Source organism: Strongylocentrotus purpuratus, unplaced genomic scaffold, assembly GCF_000002235.5.
Source record: "Strongylocentrotus purpuratus isolate Spur 01 unplaced genomic scaffold, Spur_5.0 spur5_scaffold_14, whole genome shotgun sequence".
NCBI classification, from domain to species: domain Eukaryota; kingdom Metazoa; phylum Echinodermata; class Echinoidea; order Camarodonta; family Strongylocentrotidae; genus Strongylocentrotus; species Strongylocentrotus purpuratus.
In genome coordinates this window covers 11005172-11031261 of record NW_022145599.1, presented here as the reverse complement: position 1 = coordinate 11031261, position 26090 = coordinate 11005172, and the positions used below count along the sequence as shown (strand labels likewise).

Sequence of the window (26090 nt, the reverse complement as noted above, 5' to 3'; positions counted from 1 at the left end):
GATTCAATCCATAGGATAACCTTTAATTATTTTGAACAGCCAACCATTCTGCTTCGGTTGTCTCATTTTCGACCATTAACGTAGCTTGTTCGACGGCACTACCAAACTAGAATGTTCCACTATGTTGCAGGGTGTATGCCATAGGGTGAACCGGATGTGCAGAAATGGTGTGTTGGGGAGGGGAAGTGAGAGAGTTCGTGTGTGTGGTAACTGTATGTGTGTGAACAATTAAAGACTAATAATGACAGATGGCTTATCATAAATCTACAATGACAAGTAAAATGTCGATCTACATCACAGTCCACGGATAAATATGTGCCTTGAACGTATATAGCAGACGGCAATCGGCGGAGCAGACGACACTTGATAGTGATTTTGTATGTGAGATTGCTTTGCTAAATATAAAATACAAGAACCTTTTCCATATCCTTAAACTATCACTGATATCTGGTAATTAAACAGTTAGTAAAAAAAAACCTACCCAACTACATAATACAATGAAATACTTGACTGAAAGTAGGGGAGTTTGATGTGGTGCACAATTGCACCCCTCTGTAAATAATTGAATAGTCCATGGTGTGTCATGAATATTCATGTTTTTGCTTACCTCGGCAAAATGTATGCCTATACTAAATAGAAAAATTACGACGGGGGTTGGCTGAAATGGACATAATTAACCAAACAAAAGTGATCTATGATAATTCATGCTTGTTATCCTTCGTGTGCTTGACCTATAACCTTACAATCGCGTGGCAAATTGCGTCCAAAGTTCGACTTGTTACACATGCGGTATATAGGCAATGGCAAGCTGGCGACCTATTTTGATCAAATTACGATGGGTGAACTTTCAAAAGTGAATGAAATATGAGGGTTCCAATGATAGAGTTAGTGTCGGGGTGGATGTGCTTTTCGTTTAAACAAAAAATGAATTTTTAACGATTTTTTTTTTTTTTTTTTTTTTTTTTGGGGGGGGGGGTGGTAAAGTCCATATGCTAAGATGTTAGGCTGCTGGATTCTGACGATAGGGGGCGTTGTCAAATGAGACTAATAGGAGCTATATGGACCATTGTACCGAATGGTCGTACATTTTATGCTGCGCAAAGATTCAATCAGTTTAATTTGGCCATTACAAGAAGAGGGTTATTGATGTAGACAAATGCTTATGTACCCTGTACAGCTCATTGTATGTATGATATATATATTATCAAAGAAGAAAAAAGCCAGTCAGTCACTCAATAGTGTCTGACAGTGAAGTCTAGCAAGTAGACGGGTTTCCTTGCATAATTTGAATATTAGGACACTGCTAACGTTTAAATTTCACAGATAGGACAAACATGACAATGATGACATATTCATAATTCCTGCAAAGTTCTACAGAATTTGATGTTGGCTGCAAAAGGGACATAGTATCTTTAAACAAGGGATGCAAATCTGATGGGTGGCCCTTTTCCGTCAACAAACAAACATTTCCCATTCTCATAAGTGGTCTTTTTAATAATTACAAAACTTATAACAAGAACATCGCGAAAATAGAAGATGGTATATACACTGTTGGTTATAATGGTGGAATAATTATTTTTACCCCAATTTATGGAATGATTTTGACAATGATTTTTTCCTAATAGATCTAGATTATAGTAAACATTCTCAGATTTTATTGAATAATAATTTGTGAGTGTTTGTTTTGCGTCACTGCTGAAGTATGTGTGCTACTGTGCTAATCAACTAGGCGACCTACGTCCTTAAGTCATAACTGACAGTAATGAGGATTAATGCCTCATAAAAGGGCACTAATATAGCACATCGACACGGTTTTGATCCTGGGGCCTACAGTAACGAGGCCATTGCTTAGCCACTGAATCATGAATGTACGCAGCGGGGGCTAGAGTACGTCGCCGCCTCCACAAATACACACAAAAAACACAAATAAAATGCAATAAATTATCAATAATTCATTGCATTTTGCCCCGACCCCTAAAATTAAAATATATCTTCTATGTGGGCATGCCTTGAACAATAATGCATGGCCCTACAGAGATATTTTTCCAGTTGGGGATCGGGGGAAAATACAATGAATTATTGATAATTTATAGCATTTCAATTTTTTTTGTGGTATTTGTGGGGGCGGCGACGTACCCTAGCCCCCGCTGCGTACAATCATGATTCAGTGGCTAAGCAATGGCCTGGTTACTATGGTTGTGATGTTCCTGTTATAAGTATTGTAATTATTCATTAACTTTAGGCCTAATACATTCAAAATCGCAGCGGAAAATTGAAGGAGAAAACCCCGATATTTACCCTGTTCTGTAAATAAGCACAATCTGCTTACTTCTGCCCCCTCCACCGAAAGGATAAAGGCCCCTCTAAATTAGTGTGGGCATTCACTTCGGGTTTCCATCGCTGCTGTTGGACGTTTAAACGATTTAGCTTGCATATAGACTAGTCGTTAGTCTTTAAATGTACATCTATTCGTATTTCATCAAATAATGCCCAAAACACCGAGCAATTATGCGTACGATATAACTTAGAGATTTTTATGTCATGACTTGTATCAGCGGTAAGGTCAATATCATATTTTAACGTGATTGGCAATGAACATAACATGATTACTAATCTATACTCATACATTTCTGATTTAACATTTTGTTCAAAAAAATGGTGCATGTTATGTTTACGTTCGCTCTATTGACCAATGAATAAATACGTCCATATGATGGGAGGGGGTGGTGGGAAATAATCTTCTACAAAACATCATAAAATAAGATCCCGGATTGTAATAGTAAGTTAATTATTTTTGTTTTGTTTCGTTTTCTGAATTTATATTTGTACCAAATAATTTGTTTAGCTGTAGGTCTAAAGGGTTAGACTCGGCTTACACATGCGCTATTATCTGACGCCTTTTACCTACCAATAGTGCCTCTTCTTGTATAGGTAAATATCATTGTATGAAATGTATTAGCATTGCTGTTGGTAAATACATCAAATCAATCAAATCAGTGAAATGAAAGAACTCCATTATTCTTCCGGTATAAAGAAAAGAAATGGACATGGTATATCGTGGATACACCACGATAGACTCACCCTTTCTCTTCATCCACTTCTAAGGAATATGGCTTTTCAGATAACTCAGATGTAAAGTCCGTTTCATTCTTAGGGAACGAGCTTCCTTGTGCAATCGATACCGATGTTATTTTCTTCTGACTTCTATTCGCTACGTAGAGAGTGCGAGATGTCTCGGCAATAGCAATTTCTCGTAGTACTGCAATTTAATTTAAAAAAAACTTTCTCGGAACAAGGGAGGCGGGACCTCTTAACAACTGAAATGATGAAATGAATTAATAGGAATAAGGCGAACAACATTTACCCCATAATGGCAAGGAGGTCTTTGAATAATATTATTTTCTAAGTTTCACTCAGTGAAGATGTAAACAATCGTCAACTAACTTGATGGTATATGAACATGTGTTTATACTTCCTTTTTATTTACATAAGCTGTGCAGCCTTACATTTCCTATACGGAAAATCTGTCAGCGTAAAGGCTCTATATATGCAATAAGAATGACTTAGCCACAAAACCACAATTGTGATTTGATTTTAGAAATATTGATAGAGTGCATACGATCATATATCAAGATTCATGTTTATACGAAAACGTGAATAAATCTTACGATCACTACTTCCAGAAGTGACCTCCTCCATGTTTCCTCCATCCGCATCAGAACGATAGACTCGTTGTTCATCAAAGTCAGTCCAGTAGATCTTCTTCTCCACGGAGTCATAGGTAATAAAACGCGGTTCTTTAGTGGATGGAATGGAAGTGAAGTCTAGGTCATCTTGTAGATCTGCAACAAAGATCTTGTACTCGGTGCCTTCATCTGTCACAAAGATCTTTGCAGTCGATTCTAAAATAAATGGGCGAAAGGAAGGTAATTTTATTCCACAACGTTTTGATAATTGTTCTCTTACAATAGATGAACCGAATAGATCCGTATCAAAACATATTATGCAGATTAAGAAATAGGCAAAGAAATTATACAAAGAATATACGTTAACTGAGATTGCTCTCTACAGAACCAGGAACATAATGGCTCAGTTCTCCCTCGAGGACTTAGTTCTATGTTAGAAGAGTTTTTCTGTCTATATACATCAACACGATATTTTTCCTTCAATGTTATCTTTTTTGACTTTTTAATGATTATTTTCTGAGTAATTATATATAATTTATATCACGATCATCCAGCGTTACGATTTCGAAGAAAAAAAAAACTATACTGTATTAAATATGGAAATCTAAAACAGACATCATGTTTCTGATTTAGGTTCAAATGATAAGAATACTAACAATCGGAAATGAAGTGCATTTGAGCCCTCTCGTTAGAATAAAGGCCTAAACAATCGCACTTTAGACTGACATCACTACGATTCTGAGAATTTAAATTTGATTACTCATATGACTATTCATAATGTATATATGGGCAATAACCAGCATTTCAATGAATAATGCTCTGAATATAAATTGCAACATTGTGCTCCTTCAATTGTAAATAACAATACAAATGTACAAATGAATATCTGTCGTTCTTCCTTCTTGAGAGCTGGTAAAGAGATAATCAGTTACAGGTTCACCCTTAAGTCACATCAAATCAATGTTAATGCTCATATACAATACCTTAACAAATCAAAGGCAGTATGCCACTTCTCGATTATAAAACTATTTTGAGTCACAGAGGGATCGAATGATTATCTATACTACGCGTACTACAATAGACTGATTTTTTACGTTCATGAACTTTGTGAATGTGTATTATGCAGGTTTTGAGGTGAATAATTCCAGAATGTGGATATCCACAGAACCGACAGAATGCCACTTTTCTCCTTCTATGCATGGTTTTCGTTCACATTAAATAGAGCTAAGTTTTATGACTGTGACTTACCGACAAAGTGTAATGATTATCGAACAATCTGACTGGCGAAATCGATGACAAAATATTTTCTCCTTGTCCAATTTTGTTAATTAAGATGGCCATATAGAAATACCTATTTTAAAATGGTAATTTGACGGATCTTTATAAAGAAAATAAACATAGGGTAAAGAATATTCCATTATCTATTTGCTTTTCTGATTAGGTTTATGCCAGTAAACTGTGGACTGATTTTTCGCATAGGCCTACGTGTAATCCGAAAGTATATAGTTCAGAAACATGCCATTACCAAAACAAACTAAAGCAGGAGAGTTGTACCTGTCGTTGGGTTTGTGTAGAATATGTCGAAAAGACTAACATGCTATCAATTTTCTTAAAGAAACAATAAAATATTCTCCAAACAAAGAAAGCAATAAAGAATATAAAAAAGCAACAGCAGCAGCTACAAACCGTTTAAAATAACAAAAGATGACAGCCTCTTTGAAAGAAAGCGCCGAAAGAAAAAAATGAATGTAAGGAAAGAAGAAATATATCAAATAAATGTTTGAACTGAATGAAAGATAGATTGAGAGAGAATGAGAGAGAGAGAGAGAGAGAGATTCGACAACTAATGGTCGTTCTTTTCCCAATACAAGCCATTTTCAAGCCCTTTCATTTTGAGGAGAGTTCTAAATTAGTATCGTCTTTTAAATGCCGTTGGAATTTAACCTTTTCATTTTTTGGGCCTGGAAATGGGACATTGTACCTTTAAGCGTGAAAATTTCGTGCCCAAAGTACTTTGAGGATATGACTAGAAAGCAAGTAGTACAGCGTTACGTTGACATAGTGGGCAATAAATGGCTCTACTAAAAGAAGATGAAGCAATAAGTAATTGTGAGAAATGAAAACGAGAGAATAATGGTGGGTAGCTGATCAAGTTCTTTGGCAAAAGAAAATATTTACCAGAGGTGTTTTCCTACATAAATACATATTTTGCTTAGTATATTTTAGGTCTGTAAAGATAATATGAATACCATGATAATTAAATATTGATTGTGCAATTCGGATACTTAGCATATATATTATGAAACTATGTTTGGGATTTGTGTTGATAATAACCAAGCTACCAACGATTATCAAGTCATACCTCATATGAGAATCATTCTTCTTCTTTTTAATTAGTCCACTAAGCCGGTTTGGAAAATTGAATAAGAAACGGCAAAATAGAAAACTCTCGCAATTTAATGCGAATGTTACAGGACAAATCATCAGATTATATTTAACCCCTTGTTTTAAGCGCCTCAGCGGTTGCAGAGAACAAATTATTTACTGAAGTTTTCTTACGAGTAGTTGTGGTAGGGTGTGAGGTGGTGGATTCCGTCGTAGACATCGTTGTGGTATCTTGTGTTGTAGTTGATTCTGAAGAAGAAATATGATATATACACCAGATTATACAATCTGAGGGTAGAAATGGATTTGAATTCATATTTACACAAATTTGACAAGTTTACTGGACAAAATCATCACATGGTATTCAATTCCTAGCTTTTGACACCTGAGCGGTTGCCTAGAACAAGAAGTTGCTTCACGTTGTAGCATATTGTATCCACGTGAACATGAAATCGAAAGAGAGAAGCATGGAGAGACGACGAAAGAAATTTGAAGAGAGAAAGGGGAATTGAGAATTCATATAACATAGAAATCGAGAAAGAAATAAAAGACAGAGACAGAGACAGAGAGTGAGGGTGAATGAAGAAATGTAGAAAATGGTAATAACTAGATGGATCTTCGACTGCATGCGCGAAGTCAAAAATAATGCCTCCGCCAGTGAGCGAGTTTACAAACCAAAACATAAGCAATTTTTCAAATTCAAGTTTGATTGTAATCCATTTACAGGTTCTCAGAATATCGTGATTACAGGCTATTTTGCATATATAAGGTATGACCCTTTGATCTTTTACCTCATGACCCTCAAATCTAATCATTTCGTTGGTTCTGCAAGATACATACACGTCTTGAGTTTGATAGTAATCCGTCCGTCGGTTCTATTGATATGTTCACAAGCTATTTTTGCATACGTAATGAGCCCCATGACCTTTGAATTTTAACCTCATGACCCCAAAATCTAATCAGTTTATTGGCCCTGCAAGATACATACAATTCTTGAGTTTGATGCTAATCCGTCAATCGGTTATAAAGATAATGTAATCACGAGCTATTTTAGCATACATAATGAACCATGTGACCTTTGACCTTTGATCTCGTGACCCAAAAAATCTAATCAGTTCATTGGCTCTGCAAAATACATTAATGACCCAGGTTTGGCGTGAATTTATCAATCCAATCTTGAGATAACACGATCACAAGCTTATTTAGCATACGTAATGAGCCCCATGACCTCTGAACTTTAACCTCATGACCTCAAAATCTAATCAGTTAATGGCTCTGCAAGATACATACCTTTCTTGAGTTTGATGGTAATCCGTTAATCGGTTCTAATGATAATGTAATCACGAGCTATATTTGCATATATAATGAACCATGTGACCTTTGACCTTTGATCTCGAGACCCAAAAAATCTAATCAGTTCATTGGCTCTGCAAAATACATTAATGACCCAGGTTTGGCGTGAATCCATCAATCCAATCTTGAGATAACACGATCACAAGCTTATTTAGCATACGTAATGAGCCCCATGACCTCTGAACTTTAACCTCATGACCTCAAAATCTAATCAGTTCATTGGCTCTGCAAGATACATACATTTCTTGAGTTTGATGGTAATCCGTTAATCGGTTCTAATGATAATGTAATCACGAGCTATATTTGCATATATAATGAGCCATGTGACCTTTGACCTTGTGACCCCCAAATCTAATCAGTTCGTGGGCTTTGCAAGATACATACATGACCCAAGTTTGGCGGGAACCCATCAATCCGTTCTTGAGATAACGCGATCACGAGAACGGGACGTACAGACGAAAACAAAATGCCCCAGGCTACTTTGTAGCGGAGGCATAAAAAAGGGTGAGCGTGGTTGGAGAGAACGAAAGAAAGAGGGAGAGAGGGTGTACACTGTCTTCTAAACACGCCAAAAAAAATGCCAAACCGGAGCCTGACCGCGATGTTACCAAGGGCAACTACGCTTTACCGGCAGAAATGCCAAGCCCGAAACATTCCAAAACAAAGTGTGATCTTTTGGCATGTTTTGGCGTGTTTGGCAAGTATAAACGCTCGCAGTTGTAACATCGCGATGTTAGCTAGGTCACGTGAATTTAGGAGCGAGGCTAGATGTCGTCCTTGAAGAAAATGATAGAACGATAAATACAAAGAATAACATAAGAGAAGGTGATAGAAGGAAGAAAAAAAGAATAACATAAGGAAAGACAGAAAGAGAAAGTGATAGAATGATAAAAAAACAAAGAATAACATAAGAGAAGGTGATAGAAGAAAGAAACAAAGAATAACATAAGCAATAGCATAAGGAAAGACAGAAAGAGAAAGTGATAGAAAGTGATATAGAAGGAAGAAACAAAGAATAACATAAGGAAAGACAGAAAGAGAAAGTGATAGAATGGTAAAAAAAAAAAAAAAATAACATAAGAGAAGGTGATAGAAGAAAGAAACAAAGAATAACATAAGAGAAGGTGATAGAAAGTAAAAACAAAGAATAACATTAGCAATAACATAAAGAAAGACAGAAAGAGAAAGTGATAGAAAGTGATATAGAAGGAAGAAACAAAGAATATCATAAAGAAAGACGGATAGAGAAAGTGATAGAATGATAAAAAAAACAAAGAATAACATAAGAGAAGGTGATAGAAGAAAGAAACAAAGAATAACATAAGCAATAACACAAGGAAAGACAGAAAGAGAAAGTGATAGAAAGTGATATAGAAGGAAGAAACAAAGAATAACATAAGGAAAATCAGAAAGAGAAAGTGATAGAAAGTGATATAGAAGGAAGAAACAAAGAATAACATAAGGAAAGACGGATAGAGAAAGTGAAAGAATGATTAAAAAATAAAGAATAATATAAAAGAAAGTGATAGAAGGAAGAGACAAAGAATAATAAGGAAAGACAAAAAGAGAAAGTGATAGAAGGAAGAAAATAAGAATAACATAAGGAAAGACAGAAAGAGAAAGTGATAAAATGGATACAAACAAAGAATAACATAAGAGAAGGTGATAAAATGGAAACAAACAAAGAATAACATAAGAGAAGGTGATAGAAAGTAAAAACAAAGAATAGCATAAGAGAAAGTGATAGAAGGAAGAGACAAATTATAACATAAGGAAAGACAAAAAGAGAACGTGATAGACGGAAGAAATAAAGAATAACATAAGGAAAGACAAAAAGAGAAAGTGATAGACGGAAGAAATAAAGAATACCATAAGGAAAGACAAAAAGAGAAAGTGATAGACGGAAGAAATAAAGAATAACATAAGTAAAGACAAAAAGAATAAGTGATAGACGAAAGAAATAAAGAATAACATAAGCAAAGACAGAAAGAGAAAGTGATAAAATGGATAAAAACAAAGAATAACGTAAGAGAAGGTGATAGAAAGTAAAAACAAAGAAAATTAAAAACAAAGAATAACATAAAAGAAAGTAAAAGAAGGAAGAAAGAAAGAATAACATTAGAGAAAGTGATAGAATGATAAAAAACAAAGAATAACATAACAGAAGGTGATAGAAGGAAGAAACAAAGAATAACTTAAGGAAAGACAGAAAGAGAAAGTGATATAATTTTAAAAACAAAGAATAACATAAGAGAAGGTGATAAAAAGAAAAAAACAAAGAATAACATAAAAGAAGGTAAAAGAAGGAAGAAACAAAGAATAACATTTGGAAAGACAGAAATAAAAAGATAAAGAATATAATAAGAATAATAACAGTTTATGCATCGGAGTGCCGCGCATGCGCATTACCATCTGAAACACGCAAAAACGTCACTGAGCTTTTCAGTCGGTGATGTTTCAGCACAAGTGTAAACGTGTGCGCGAAACATCGCAATTTTAGGAAATGAGGTATTTGGCAGTATAAATGCGCCAAGAGAGGGAGGGAGAGAAGGAGAGTAGAGAGGAGAGAGGAGAGAGGAGAGAGAAAGAGAGAAGGAGAGAGAGAGAGAGGGAGGGAGAGAGATGAGAGAGAGAGAGAGAGAGGGAGAGAGAGAGGGGGAGAGAGGGAGAGATTAGAGAGAGAGAGAGAGAGAGAGAGAGAGACGGAGAGAGAAAGAGAGAGAGAGAGAGGTGGGGGAGAGGTGGTGTAAATGAAGTTTTCTTACGAGTCGTTGTGGTTGGGTGTGAGGTGGTGGCTTCCGTCGAAGACATCGCTGTTGTGTCTTGTGTAGAAGTTGATTCTGAAGAAGAAATATGAGATATGCACCTGATGAAACACCCTGGGAGCAAATAAATTTAAAACCATATTTACAACAAATTTACCAATCTCACTGGATAAATCATGACATGCTATTTAATTCCCAGAGAGAAAGAGAGAGACATAGTGTAAATGAAGTTTTCTTACGAGTAGTAGTGGTAGGATGTGAGGTGGTGGATTCCGTCGCAGACCTCGTTGTGGCGTCTTGTGTAGTAGTTGATTCTGAAAAAGAAATATGATTTAAACGTCTAATGATAAACCCTGGGCGTAAATCAAAATTTAAATTCATATTTACCAAAATTTAAAAAATCTTACTAGACAAATCGTCACATGATATTCAATTCCTAGCTTTTGACGCCTGAGCGGCTGCCGAGAACAAGAAGTTGCTTCACGTTGTAGCATATATTGTATACACGTGAACGTGAAAGCGAAAGAGAGAAGCATGGATAGACGGAGAGAGAAAATTGGAGAGAGAGAAGGGAAGTGAGAAATCATATAAAATACAAATCGAGAGAGGAAAAAAAGAGGCAGAGAGAGAGAATGAGACAGAAAGACAGACAGAGAGTGAGGGTTAATTGAAAAAAAAATGTGAAGATTGTAAACCGAAAAAGTGAGCATGGTGAGAGAGAGAGAGGGAGAGAGAGAGAAGAGAGGGAAAAGAGGCAGAGAGAGAGAGAAGAGAGGGAAACGAGCGATGGTGTAAATGGAGTTTTCTTACGAGTAGTAGTGGTAGGATGTGACGTGGCGGATTCCGTTGTGTACTTCGTTGTGGCGTGTTGTGTAGTAGTTGATTCTTAAAGCAATATGATATGGGGATGGAGATGGTGGTAAGCGAGGAACGAAGGAAAGGGGGGGGGGTGCTTAAACGTACTCATACATAATTATATTAATGGGCCTTCCATGCGGCATACCTTGGAAAATCTTTGACAATTTCCATTTGCACTAAAATCACCCACTTCCTTAGAGGGCATGTGTGAAAAGATCATGATTCTTAACACCTATCCTTTATATACTATTGCATATTTCTAAGTCTGAAAATATTTCGACATTGACTCCTCTATGATCTCAGAAAGGTCTCAATTTTCTAACGCATGCATACATGTTAGTAGTTGATAGGTTCTAAATTGTATAGTTATCATTATTGTTCAAGAATCATAATTTTCCAATGCCTACCCTTCAATGAGTTATAATCAATCTACAAGTTGGACTGACATATCATAATTGTTACGATCATCACTATAAACCTAAAACTCACCAGCTAACTTGCAAACGAAATGTCGTTTAATTCCCTTCAAGGCGACGGGAAACGAGGGCATGTATTCTGGCACTGTAGGCATCAATTTACCATTGCCAAGAATCGGCTGGCAATGATTATCCGCCGTATGCAACACTTCATCGGCCATGTTTGTAGACCCCCGCGCGTGAGCTGAAACAAGTACACATATACAGAAAATCAATAAGTCATTAAATACACAAAATGTAAAGTTGACATGTATACACACAAAAAACAAGATCGCAAGGAAACAACAAAGAATCAAATACAAAAATGTAATCTCATTACTTTCGTTCAACGGAGTTCAACCTGAATAATTATGTTCGCAGACTACTAGAATACGCATCTTCTGCTCTTTCTCTCTTTCTCTCACTCACTCACTTACTCTCTCTCTCTCCCCTCTCTCTCCCTCTCTCTCCCCTCTCTCTCTCTCTCACACACACACACACACTCTCTCATTCTTCTCCCCTCCACACTCCACATTTTTGCATTTGTTACGTAAGTTCCCCCGTGTCGCCACCCCCTATTCAACCTCGTCTTATGTCACTGGTCCGGGAGGGGTAACGAAGAAGTGATGGGGACACATGTCATCAGTTTAGCCAAACATGGGGAAGCAGAAAGAGAGTGGATCAGGAACCGGTCAAAAACATTTAACTACCTGTCGTATCTTCAATCGAATTACGACATTACATGTAGTTTTGTTTTTGACAGGTTCCGGCTCCCTAGTAAGGGAACTATCTCCCAAACAATCATGATTCTACCTCCCTACCTTTCTTTACTACCACGATCACCTAAATTAAAGACTTAAACCTAACAAAATATGAGATACAATACTTAGTGGGGTCAGAATAGAGTTTGACCAAAAACAATTGCAACATGTATTTGCCAGCGTTACATCGTATAGCTGGCAAATGTTGTTTATACGGCAATACGTGGGAACACTAATTGCTATCTGGCATGCGTTGAGTCGAAGGTGTTTAATTGAATTTGAAAAGAGGGGATGCGAAATGTGGGTGCGGTGTATAGGAGGAGTCGTTAGGGACTTTTAGATTGAGTGGACGGGAACGGCGTGAACGTCCACTGATCATGCGTGTCAGCGTAGTCAACTGCCCCTGTTGACTACAGATATGATCTTTTAGATTTTACTCGAGGATATACGTCGACAGGAAGTCAGCATGATGAAGTCATGAACGGCGCGCCAAATTTCAAAGGAAATTCCGCGCGTACTGTCACGTCACCAGCCGGCTGGGCGGTACACGGTGCGGAGACGAAGCTTATGCACACTGCCATTGCCACTAGCTATAAACCTTTCTAAGGGTGCTATAACATACCAAACAAACTTTCACATTTCAAGACAAAAGAATTTTAATCTACCTAGATCTACCTCAGTTTCGTGAAAGCTGTTGTTACTCAAAGACAAAATTATATCTCTGAATTTTTTATCATTCATCTTGAGGCTTGAAATGACGTCATGACTATGTGAAAACAAGTGCACGGCGTTGTAGATTTAGGACGACGGGAAAATCAAAGTGGACGCGTTCTCGATTCTGATAGTCGACGACGGAGACGACGTGACGCATGCGCGGTGCCTTAAAATGACGTCATCACGTAGCAGTCAACTATGTCGACGTGCAAATCTCAAAGTCCTTATTCTAGCCCAGGAGCCTTCCAAGGTCCGCACACTAGCATGTTTTTTAATATGAAGTTTTTAAGGGTGAAGTAAATAATGATAATTTGTAGGAGAAGTCATTTTGTCAGAGTGGCATCTGGATGTGATGGTTGCTATGGGTGATATTATGTGGAAAACGGTGTTAGGATGAACAACAGGTTTCTCAACGGTTTCCGGTAGTGCTTGAAAGCAGGCACAAACTCTAAGAAAATCGGACCCCCGGAAAGTGGTTATTTTCAAAATGACGTTCAAGAGTGGTATGGCCACCAGAAAACCTGGAAATCCATGATGGTGCACTTCCAATTTAGCAAATAAATAATTTACATAACCAGATTTTGATTCTCTTTTGAACAGTAAGAAGTTGTGAAGATTAAACAAAATGTATTTTCGAGTTATGGATTTTCATTGATATACAAAAAGAATCACATAGTTTTACGCGAGACAGTAATCTTTTAAATATGGTTGCTACTGTGCTCTACAATTTGGCTGCTGGCATGAATGCAAGACATTATGTGTCACTGAGGTCGACATTCTAGCCTTAGATGAAATGTGATTTACATTCCCCCCCCCCCCCATTCTGCCCTCTAAGATGGACTGCGCATTTGAAAACAGTATTGAATATCTTAACAAAACCTACAATGTACACCTTTAACGCTAAAATACACTTACACCTAACAAATATAATTATCCTCATTATTTGGTAAAATAAAAATGTTACTCATTTTCAATCATTTAAATTTGTCAGCCGTTCTTATACATTTTTCCAGCTTTCCTGCCCATCATTCTTGACACATATCAACTTGATCTTGTTTTAATAGAGTTTTAAATCCCGAAACCAATGAAAAGACACTAACATTATATTTATTGATGGGATACCTAATGGATAGCAAATAAAAATGCGTTGGCAACAACTTTGAATTGCACAATGGCAGCACAGCCGTCTTGGATACATTGCTCTATAAAAGGCTATAACATACTTTTTCGTGCATCAATGAATATTTTTACACTTAAAATGTACTTTGCACTTGAAAACTGTCTTGTAAATAGTAAACTGAATCCGGTTATGTTACGATACTCGCTACAATAAATTGTGGACGCCATCATGAGTTACACATTTTAAACAGTCAAAATTGATTTGTCGACCCCGAAACCTAGGTATAGATACAACAATCTCTTATATGGATATGTCACGATTTATGGCTAATTTCAGTTTTCGTCGGCCATCTCGGATTACAAAACGGATGCCATCTTTGAAATTGTTTTGAGTATAAGGCTATAGCAAGTGGAATTACACCTTTTATGATCATTTAAAGCACACTAGAGTATCCTGACCTCTTAAACATACATTTAATCTTGCAAATGACAGTTTTACTGCCAACTTTAACTCACTTCCGGTCATCTTTAGGAGAATGGTGGCCATTTTGGATGCCATGTTGAATTTACAGATATTTTGGTGGCCATAACACATTGTATGTGGTATGATGGATTCTTCGACCCCCGATACCTAGGTATGTTTCTTAAAATTTTAGTATGTTGTTCCAGATTTCAAACGTTACCGGAAACCTTTGGTAAACCTGTTGTTGCAATACTTTAGGGGTTGACGTATTTTTACCCATAAATGCCATGTTAACTGATATCAGCATACTAAGTTTAGAGCGCTATAACATTTAAAAGATAATTTTGATATCATATTGAACATATGTTTAGGCAGTTTTCTAAAAAGAAATTACTGAAGATAATTTATGAAACGTAGAGAGACATGCATTTTGGACGAAATTCATATTATCGGGAAAATTTGGGGAAAATCACATTTTTGGCTCTCCATTGTTATTCAAACTATAATCAAGCCTAACAAATGTAGTATCATTTTGTAGAGAATTTGTAATTCTATTTCAAACCGGGTAAAATTGTGGTTATGTTAAAAGGTAATCTTCAAACTGTTCAATATTACATATACATGCATAGCGGCTTTTTTGAAATATGGTACAACTGTTTTTCAGCAGAATATTTTTTCAACATATTGAAAACAATATCAAATGTCTCAAAACCCTCAAATTGGACTTTTGCCCCCAAGGTAACTGATCTAGCCCGCGAGTATACTTCTAATTAATTTTAAAAAGGACGAAATTCATTCTAACTCTCACCAATGACGAATGAAGTGCAGAGAAGTAGGAACGTGTCTCTCAGGGTAACAGCGGATTTATGTCTCTGCATCTATTGTATAGTCAAAAAGAAAAAAAAATGAAGGGATTTAGCACTGTTAAAGTAAAACCGTTTTCTCACTCTTACGAAAAGTGATGTATTTATTTGTATTTATTTATTTATTCAAGTTTTATTTGAAATAGAGGGTGGGTATACATTCACTTTAACAGAACTGCTTTCCAAGTACGCTCTCTAGAACGACATAACAAGTTTGTGATATACAAAATACAAGGAATACAGAACAATATAACATTCATAAAAACTTAACATTTACATGTTTGACATAATATAGAGTACATACATAATAACATAAGAAAACTGCTTATACCGGTAGAGGGAAATAAGAACGGAGATTCTACTATAATAAATGCTTTGCCAATTGGCATCCGCGCTTAAATATTTGAATTGATTTGGTTGATCGAATTGAGGGAGGAAGTTTATTAAATAGGGTGCTTGCTTTATACGACAATTATCTTTTTTGAATTCGGTTTTCGGGTATGGGATGTCAAGAAGAGAATTCAATGAATAGCGGGTACAGTAGTTGCGATGCGATAATTGATAAGTGATTTTAAATAAGTTGGGGCTATGACATTTATAATTTTAAAAGCTAACAAACAGTAGTGATATTTTAATCTTTGTTCGACCGATTGCCAGTTTAAAGTCGTAAGAAGCGTACATTGTGGTGTGTCGTAATCCTTATTTAAAATCAATCTCGCAAATCTTTTTTGTAACTTTTGCAGCTTCGATAAATTTGTCTTTAAGCAGTTTCCCCAAGCAGTACAACAATAGTCGATATGTGGTAAAATTAATGCAAGATAGAGGTTTACAAGAGTTTTATGGTGTATTTGGCGTTGTATACGACGAATACATTCAATAGAACGAGATATCTTAGTACTTATATATTTTATATGTTCAGACCATGCAAGTTGTGAGTCAAGTATAACTAGTATTTCATTGTTTCGACACACTGTAAGTTTTTATCCAATTGATTTAATTGAGAGACGATTGTTCTTCAACTTTCTTTTTGATCCAAAGGACATAACCATATTTTTTTGAGGGAGTATATACATCTTTACCAAACCATTTAAATATTAAATCAAAGTCATTCTGTAAATTTTCTTGAACTTTAGAAAAATCATTAGAATTATTAAAAATGACAGTATCGTCAGCATAAAGTGATATTTTGGAATTATTATTAAATGTTTAATTATTAATATCATTAATGTACAAACACAAATCAATGGGCCCAGAATTGACCCTTGTGGCACCCCGGACTTAACAGTTAAATACTCGCTACAATGACTATCTATAGTAAGACAATGTTGTCTACCAATTAAAGACGAGTAGAAAGATGAAGATGAAACCCTGAAACTATTGGATTGACTTAAAGATAAGGATGGGGATAACGAAATTAGTTTAAAAAAAGAACGCTTTGCGAATGTTTATATTGTTTTTAATAACAAAACATGCCACATGTGGTCATCAATATTAGGTAGACACAACAAAATTGAAACTTCTAAGAAATGGGAAATGTTGATTCCCCACGTCCTTTAAACAAAAATATATTCATATTTCACATTAGTTTTGCCTTGTATTTCTTTGAAATATTAATGTATAAAATTCAGATCTTGATAAATTTGTTATCCAATACAATTGATCATTATCATCGAATTCTATGATAAAACCCAATATGACCCTTGATTCGTCTTACCTTTATATAAATTGTTTTCTGCTCTTATAATTATTGTAAAGATACTTTTTCAGTCGAACAAAAATCTTGACGTTTACGGCACCAACTGTTATTTTCCAAACAAGAAAGACGTGGAATGGTGTTTATTTGCACACAAAATAACGGATGGAAAATGCTTTAAGTGCAATAGATACATGTAGTTCATTTAATGAACGACACTACGATTTGGCGGCTAGTCAAAATTGATTTCTGTTTGAGATGTTATAGAGCGGGTGTGTTCCTGCTGTAGGAGCATGACAGACAATGGCTGGCTCAATGTGTGTGGTAGATATTGTATACCATCAGACCAATCAGAGAGCTGCATAGTGTGTACCTATAATCCCTTCCATGTGTACATCAATTTGGCGATATTTTTATCTACGAAATAAAAAGATCACTTCGCACGCACGCCGAGTAGCCGAAAAGCCTGTTTCAGACACAGAACTGTTACATTTTACGGTTCCGTGGTTTCAGATCGAGCAAAGCTAGATTTCTATGCAATCGAAACCGGGCTGACCAGATAAAACGTATGAAGACAAAAAAGCAAAAATACGAAGTTGTAAACCATCTAGAAACTCCTAATAAATTGCGATACTGATTAATTTATTACATTATTACAATTTGTTATTTCCAGTGTTCTTTACTGATAACTCAATTTTCTTATATAACTGAAGATATGGCGTATATATCCAGTTATGAATGAACGCCATAAAACTACTACCAACAACAACAACTTATATCTACGATTTAATATGCAGCGGCGGATCTAGGATTTCGGAGGGGGGGAGGAACCAACGTTTGCACGTTAGCGCTAGCCTTTCTGGATGGGGTCGGGACCAAGGGCCCGCCTTAAGGCCCCAGTTGTGGTGCAGAGCCCCAGGCGTTCTCGAGTTTTAGCATTTCTGAACCTTCAAAATGGCCGTCTTGAGCGACAGAAAGACTTTCACTCTCTAATATGGACAAATTTACAACAAAGGGTTGTCTGGGGAATCACTTTTATCTTTGCGGATGGGGTCCAGGGGGAGTTCCCCTGCCGGAGGAACAAAGGACGGAGCCCCCGGACGCTCTCGAGTGTTAGGACTTCAGAGTCTTTGAGATAGTCGTCACGTCACGAGCGATAGCAGTAGTGATTTTCTCCTCGATATTTACACAGCCCCTATCATTTCATCTCTAATTTTTTTATTAAAATAAAACTGTTTTTTGTATTGTTCTACTAACGACAACATCCTCCCTGGTTCTTATTTCGTATTCAGGGTAGCGATTCTTTCTCGTTGCTCTCTCTCTCTCTCTCTCTCTCTCTCTCTCTCTCTCTCCCAGTGGAGGGGGGGGATGGGCTGGCCGATTCGGCCCCCACCTGGACCCACCACTGATATATATACAACATACATAAATACATACATATATATATATATATATATATGCACATGTTTGTAATTAAATAAATAAAGGCGAGGACTCACCATTTTGACCGATGGAAAACAAATCTCAATTATTCGATGAAATCAAGTCGAGCAACAGTTGATTGATTGTATTTTGTTCTTGCGCACATCTCAAATAAAGTTAACTCTCAGAAGACAACATGTATTGTAAACGTGAAGCAAGCATCCAAGAATACTACAGTTAAGGTTGTCGAAAGACTTTGCTCATCTTCCTTGCTGTGTTATCTTTATAACTCAAATATGACACTGTCTTGTTCACTTAGCAGCATTATAGTTTCTGTAAAGTTTTTCTTGCAATGTAGTCTTTATTCCCGAACTCCTCAATAGGAAGTAAAAACGTGATTAAAGATCCATTATTACAAATAGTCTGTTTATTTATTTTTCGAAATGATGTTTATGTTGACAATACAAATTGCCTAATTCCGTTTAAACAGCGAATTAAGAAGCGCTGAACACGTCTACTGAAACACTCTGAAATTAAAGCAGACTTTCACGGGTTAATATCCAATTTGCGGATGTCGCAGCTAACAGGCACCCTGATCAGGAAGGTCTGCGTAGCGAGACACGCCCAATTCAAGTAACTAATCAACGCGAGGAACACTTGAAACATCCTCGCCGTGCCCACCCCGACCGACCGCTTTGACAATCGCGTGTTTAGCGAACCATGGTATCAGTGTTTTCATTTTTTCTCGCAAAACTGGACCTTTTAGTTAATATTATGGTGCAACAAAAGACGTATGACGTTAGCCTCGGCCTAGCAAACAACATAAACGGAACGTATGAGGAGTTTTGAGAAATGTAAGGAAATTCCACCAAACCAATGAAGTCTGATGTTCTATTTAAGAAACTTCTATTATGACGAATGGAAACACTGCATGGTATAAAAGCCTGACATATGATACAAATGCTGCTTTAACTGCAGAGAGATGAATCACAAATAACTCAACTGCTTTTTTGAAACTAAGATTCGATGTCACACTTGTAAAAGTTAGGGCATAAAGCTAAATATTGTGATTATAGGGGGAAAACACTAGGAATCAGCAAGGAAGACACAGCCGGAAATTCCGTGCCATTTTCTTCAGAATCTGTTCAACGCTATCACGATACATGAATCTCATGTAACAAAACAAAAACTAAATCAAATCTAAATCTGTCTGGAAAGAGTAAAAGCACCCACCCTGAGATGATTATTCTGTTTCTGTAGGAGTGCCGTAAGGGTCCATTCTAGGGCCCTTCTTTTCTTTATTTATATTGATAATTTGGTTACGAAGGGTCAGACCTTATGTTGATGAAGACACCCTACCAATAATGTATCTATGATTCGTCAAATCGAGCCCTGATTATTGCTATGAAAGTTGGACGCTGCGTTTTCATGTGAACACTGGACGCATCATCAAACTTAGAATTATTCCTAAAATGTTACTTCTATACGCCCTCAAAAGAAATATTTCATATTGAAATGGCTCCCATTCAACAATCGTGTGACGCATTTTAAATATGCTTTTAGGTACAAACGTTTCATAATATATATGATTGTGTTGACAATTCGAATCATTTTAACACAAGATATGGAATTTAAACATCTTATTTTGTAAATCCCTAAGTTTGTAATATACTTTTCATTCACAAAACTGTTTGGTGTAAGATTTAATGATTATTTTTCTCTACCAGTGAGTTGTTTACAGATATGACACACAAATCTGTTGTCATTTGTATTATTGTTTTAAATCTATGTTCATTTATACTATATATCAGATTTAATTGTACACTTCTATGAGTATTTTTTCATGTTTTTACGTGTATGATTTTGTCACCATTTTCCACAGGGCTTCCTCGGAAGATCAGCTAATTGCTGAATGGGCCACCCTGGCTAAATATTTTGAATTCGATAATGAATAAGTGATACATCATTAACTGTCGGGGTACGCTTGATGGATTTCACTCTCTCTCTCTCTTGAACTAGGCAGACGAGAAGCTACATCACCACAAACCAATTAATAGGTAATGATATTCCCTACCGAAATATCATTCCAGAATTAAGAAGAGATTAATATATTGAGCCTTAGCAACAATAAGCAAAAACACAATCCATACATGCGCAGTAAGAAGCATGACATCAGTGGCATAAATGATATTAGCCAATGAATGTACAGGTGTTGAGTTATGCAAGTCTGTATTGGTTGATGCTCATTATAGAGATACCAATAAAATAAATAGGCGTAGCTTCATCCGTTTGTTGAGTGACTAACTGGTGATCTGCATTTCGTTTAAGTTTCAGCTTACATTAGGTCTATGTTGTTTGACAGATCAATCAAGACCAGGGGCGTCAATCTGATTTATATGGGGGGGGGGGTAGCACTGAAATCTGAGTTTCCAAGTAGAACATGTCACGAGCGAAAGGAGCGGAGTGTTATACGGCGTGGGGTCCAGGGGCCCTCTGAAGCACTTGTGTTTTCATGGGTTTTCATTTTCTTTGGAGGGAAAACAATTAAGAACACTTCTTATACCATTGCTTTCATAACTCTTAAAATGAAAGAAGATTTATAACTCCGAAAGCTTTGTTACTTCCGAAGGGGTTGACGTGGGGTGTGAATTTCCCATTTTTATTTCTGAATTTTTCCGCCCGGGAATCAATCTAGTAATCTTGTGGTTCTGAAATTGAGGGGTTCGCAGACTAATGTTTTACCCCTAAAAGTTTCCCCCATAATTTTCATTATTTCATCTTTCGCTCAGAGGGGGCCATGGACGTTTTGTTTACCTACGATTCGCCTTTAGCAGAATGTGGCGACATTATGAAAAAGCCATATCTCGCCTTTCTTTCTAAATTCGGACGACTTCCGATCACACTAGCACAAGTTGACTATCGAAATTAATGTTCTTTATCTTTGAACGCCATTTCTATGAGGTAAAATCAAATAATAAACAAATATTGGCTATCCACTAGTTCCTAAAGCAACTAAAACTATTACAGAGCTGTCGAAAGATCAACCAACCAGATCAAAATAGGACCACATCATATAGAAGCGTCATGGTGTAGTGGTTCTGACTCTCGTCTTTCAATTATAAGGTCATGAGTTCGAATCCCACATAAGAGCGTTAATTTCCTTCAGCAAAAAAAAACATCCACGTTGTGCTCCACTCCACCCATTTGAAGTCAATGGGGACCTGGTTAGGAAATTTATTCCTTGAAACGCAGATCGTGTGACAGCTGCCCTGCTAAAGTCAGGGTAATTATGCTGCATTATTGTAGAGCGCTTAGAGACTTCTGATAGAGTAAGTGTTAGGCGCTACATAGTAAGCACATATGAAGACAGTTCTCTTTATTTTTCTACATCATGTCTTTGACATAAAATTCCTTTGATGTATAACTCAGTGAAATTTATATCAACTTTAAAACATTATATAACTCAGTGAAATTTATATCAACTTTAGACTATTCAATTATCCATAATTTGACAGCAAACCCGCGGCGAGTCGAGATTTTACTTAAAGGTATATTTAAAAAAAAAATCGATTGAGGTACACCAATGGGCAAAAATGTCGTTTGTCTGGAAGTCAAGTAAATAACTTTGGGTTTCATAACTTTTTCACTGAAAAGAAATACAAAAAGCCTCCATTTGCACAAAACTATTGACCTTGTACATGGGCAAAAACCTGGAAAGACACCTCTCCAATTTTGATGTATGGAAACAAAAACCTTTTTTAAATAAAATTTTAAGAAGAAAAAATTGCATCGTTAATTAATCCCAATTCCGTCAAAATTGGTATCAAAATGTATATATCTAAATTTGATTTCATATGACACCAAAGTAATTGTGTTTCAAGATTTTCTTGAAACATTATTAATAAAATACTATTTCTCATCAAAAGGGCCACCTTTTTGGACGCCCCCTCCGATTAGGCGGTGACCGCTACAAATGAAGAAAAAAAAACACCATTGTATTATAAAAAAAAATCTTTCAAATAAATAAAGTGTGCTTATTTTGTGCGGTAGTGGTAGGCAAACCCTCTTTCCTGACTTTGACTGTCAAAATGACACAACATAAAGCGACAACGGGAAATGTTGGTAGAATAATATTGGTCAACGGACAATTATACAAATAGCCACTATTATTATTATTATTATTATTATTATTATTATTATTATTATTATTATTATTATTATTATTATTATTATTATTATTATTATTATTATTATTATTATTATTATTATTATTATAACAAAAAGTTACAAAGGGAACTTATTATACTTTAAAAAAGGGGCACTTATCACAGCATTGAAAGGGGCAATTTTAATCAGGGGAAAGGGCAATATAAGAAGGGACACTTGTAAAAGTGAAAATGGAAAGGGGTAACTTATTAAAAGTGAGAAAAATTAAGAGGTAAAAAGTGCGCTTTTCCTCAGCAAAAAGGGGCATTTTTTAGGAGCTTGAACACATTTGGAGAGGGGGAGGGGAGTGCCATGTAATCCTTAGTTTCAGGAATAAGCATGGTATTTTCTATTCGTCATGTGGAATCGTGGATTGTCACAATAAGTAGGGACAACGTAGTGCTGTGTTTGCGACCTCCAGAAGATTTTTTCTTCTTTTTTCAAAAGTTTTTTTTTTATTGATTCCAAACAATCGAATTAATTTTCGAAATAAAATACAGTTGTTTTTCCATGAATTCAATTTTTTTTCATTACCTAGATTGTACAATTGATGAAAACAAAATGAAATCATTTGTAACATAAAACAAGGACCCCATCCAACCAAAAACACTACTACCCCCCCCCCCTTCCCCAGCATGCGACCACACTTCCACCACAAACTGTTCCTAGCCTCCTCAGAATAACCCAAATTGGAGGGACAAAAGATGCCGCTATATACATAGGCCTACACACACACATACGCACACACACACACACACACACACATACACACACGCACGAACGCACACACACACACACACACACACACATATATATATATATATATGCACATGTTTGTTATTAAATAAATAAAGGTGAGTACTCACCATTTTGACCGATGGAAAACAAATCTCAATTATTCGATAAAATCCAGTCGAGCAACAGTAGATTGATTGTATATTGTTCTTGCGATGTTGTCTTTACATCTCAAATAAAGTAACCTCTCAGAAGACAACATATATTGGAAACGTGAAGCAAGCATCCGAGAATACTACAGTTAAGGTTGTAAAAGACTTTGCTCATCTTCCTTGCTGTGCTGTCGTTATAACTCAAATACGACACTGTCTTGTTCACCCAGCAGCGTTATAGTTTCTGTAAAGTTTTTCTTGCAATGTAGTCCGTATTCCCGAACTCCTCAAAAGGAAGTAAAATCGTGAATAAAAGTTCCAGTATTACAGATAGTCTGTATATCTATTTTTCGAAATGATATTTATGTTCGCAATACAAATTTGCCTAATTATGTTTAGACAGCGAAATGGGAAATGATGAACACGTCTACTGAAACACTCGGAAATTAACGCCAACTTTCACGGGGTTAATATCCAATATGCCTCGAATTTCGCAGCAAACAGACACTCTGATCAGGAAGGTCTGCGTAGTGAGACACGCCCATCTCAAGTAACCAATCAACGCGAGGAACACTTGATACATTCCCCCGTGCCCACCCCGACCGCTTTGACAATCGAGTGTTTAGCGAACCATGTTATCAGTGTTTTCATTTTTTTTCTCGCAAAACTGGAAATTTAGTTGATATTATGGTGCAACAAAAGACATATGACGTCAGCCTCGGCCTTGCAAACAACATAAATGGAACGTTAGATGAATTTTGAGAAATGTAAGGAAATTTCATCAAACCAATGAAATCTGATGTTCTATCTAAGAAACTTTTATTATGACGAAAGGAAACACTGCATGGTATAAAAGCTTGACATATGATAAAAAGGCTGCTTTAACTGCAGAGAGATGAATCACAAATAACTCAACTGCCGTTTCGAAACTAAGAGTCGATGCCACACGAGTTAAGGCATAAAGCTAATGTTGTGATTATGAGGGGAAAACACTAGGAATTAGTCAAGGAAGACATAGCCGGAAATTTCGTACAGTTTTCCTCAGAATCTGTTCAACATTATCACGATACTTCCGATGAATTCCATGTAACAAAACACAAAGCGAAATCAAATCTAAATCTGTCCGGAAAGAGTCGAAACACACAAATCTGTTGTCATTTGTATTATTGTTTTAAATCTATGTTTATTTATATTATATATCAGATTCAATTGTACACTTCTATGAGTACTTTTTTCTTATTTTTACATGTATGATTTTGTCACCATTTTCACCAGGGCTTCCTCGGAAGACCAGCTAATTGCTGAATGGGCCACCCTGGCTAAATATTTTGAAATCGATAATGAATAAGTGATACATCATTAACTGTCGGGGTACGCTTGATGGATTTCACTCTCTCTCTCTCTCTTGAACTAGGGAGACGAGAAGCTACATTACCACAAACCAATTACTAGGTAATGATATTCCCTACCGAAATATCATTCCAGAATTAAGAATATTAATATTAATTAATATATTGAGCCTTAGCAAAAACATAATCCATACATGCGCAGTAAGAAGCATGACATCAGTGGCATAAATGATATCAGCCAATGAATGTACAGGTGTTGCATTATACCAAGTCTGTGTTAGTGGATGCTCATTATAGTATGTCATGTGGTAAAAATGCACCTCAATGTATAAAACACCCCTACAAAAATGCAATATCCTCAAGTCTTTCACTCATTAAATCAATTTGATATTTACACTCAAGGTAGCCACAACTGTACAATTCTTATCATATGATCGGTTTTTCTGAATAATTTGTGAAACACATGAGAAAATAGCTGTGACGGTGATCCAAGTAATTTCGATCGCCATATTTTATCGGCATTGCAAAAATATTTGGATTTTAAGGTTAATATTTGGTGTAAATATGATCTATGAATATATGATTTAAAAAATGCCCCAAAAATGAACAGTTTGACTTTCCTAATTTGCATAATGAGTGCGCGAATATATATTTAGCTTATATGACCTAATTTGCATAATTGATGAATATTCATGATTTTTTTAAATTTCAAATGAAATATATTTCCATACCTGTCTGAAATAGGTTTCACTAATGTATCATCTTCGTACAATCGGTTGGTTATACTGCACACCGTTCGGTTGCTTTTTACAAAGTTTATAATTTTGCTCGAATTCAGGTTACTAGAAAAAATTAAGTTGTATATTTTAATTCCCCTAACCGACTTGTCAAATAATTATTAGGATTGTTTTGTATTCTCACGTTCATCGCAACGTTTTCCTCGATATCCGGCAGAGCAGTGGCATTTGAAGTTTGTCATAGTCTCCTCACACCAGCCGTTTCGACAAGGATTTTCGCCACAATCTGTAGTCAAAAGAGGGGACAAGACACTGCAATTATTGCTCAACCATAGGAATGTGATTGTTTAGGAATACTGGTAAACTTCTGCGAC

General features: G+C 36.2%; 1 protein-coding gene across 1 annotated transcript in view; it reads right to left on the bottom strand.

The window, feature by feature from the left end:
- Window positions 1–3527: 3527 nt before the first annotated feature.
- The window catches only part of LOC105445618 (salivary glue protein Sgs-3-like), a 28303-nt gene continuing 5740 nt past the window's right edge, over window positions 3528–26090 (bottom strand). The window contains exons 2-10 of the mRNA XM_030984995.1: window positions 25901–26002; window positions 15368–15437; window positions 11537–11707; window positions 11000–11074; window positions 10429–10503; window positions 10190–10264; window positions 6246–6320; window positions 3669–3902; window positions 3528–3541 (exon numbers count right to left, since the gene is read on the bottom strand). Coding sequence (XP_030840855.1) covers window positions 3528–3541; window positions 3669–3902; window positions 6246–6320; window positions 10190–10264; window positions 10429–10503; window positions 11000–11074; window positions 11537–11707; window positions 15368–15437; window positions 25901–25906 — 795 coding nt within the window. The 5' untranslated portion in view covers window positions 25907–26002. The remainder of the gene's footprint in view (window positions 3542–3668; window positions 3903–6245; window positions 6321–10189; window positions 10265–10428; window positions 10504–10999; window positions 11075–11536; window positions 11708–15367; window positions 15438–25900; window positions 26003–26090) is intronic.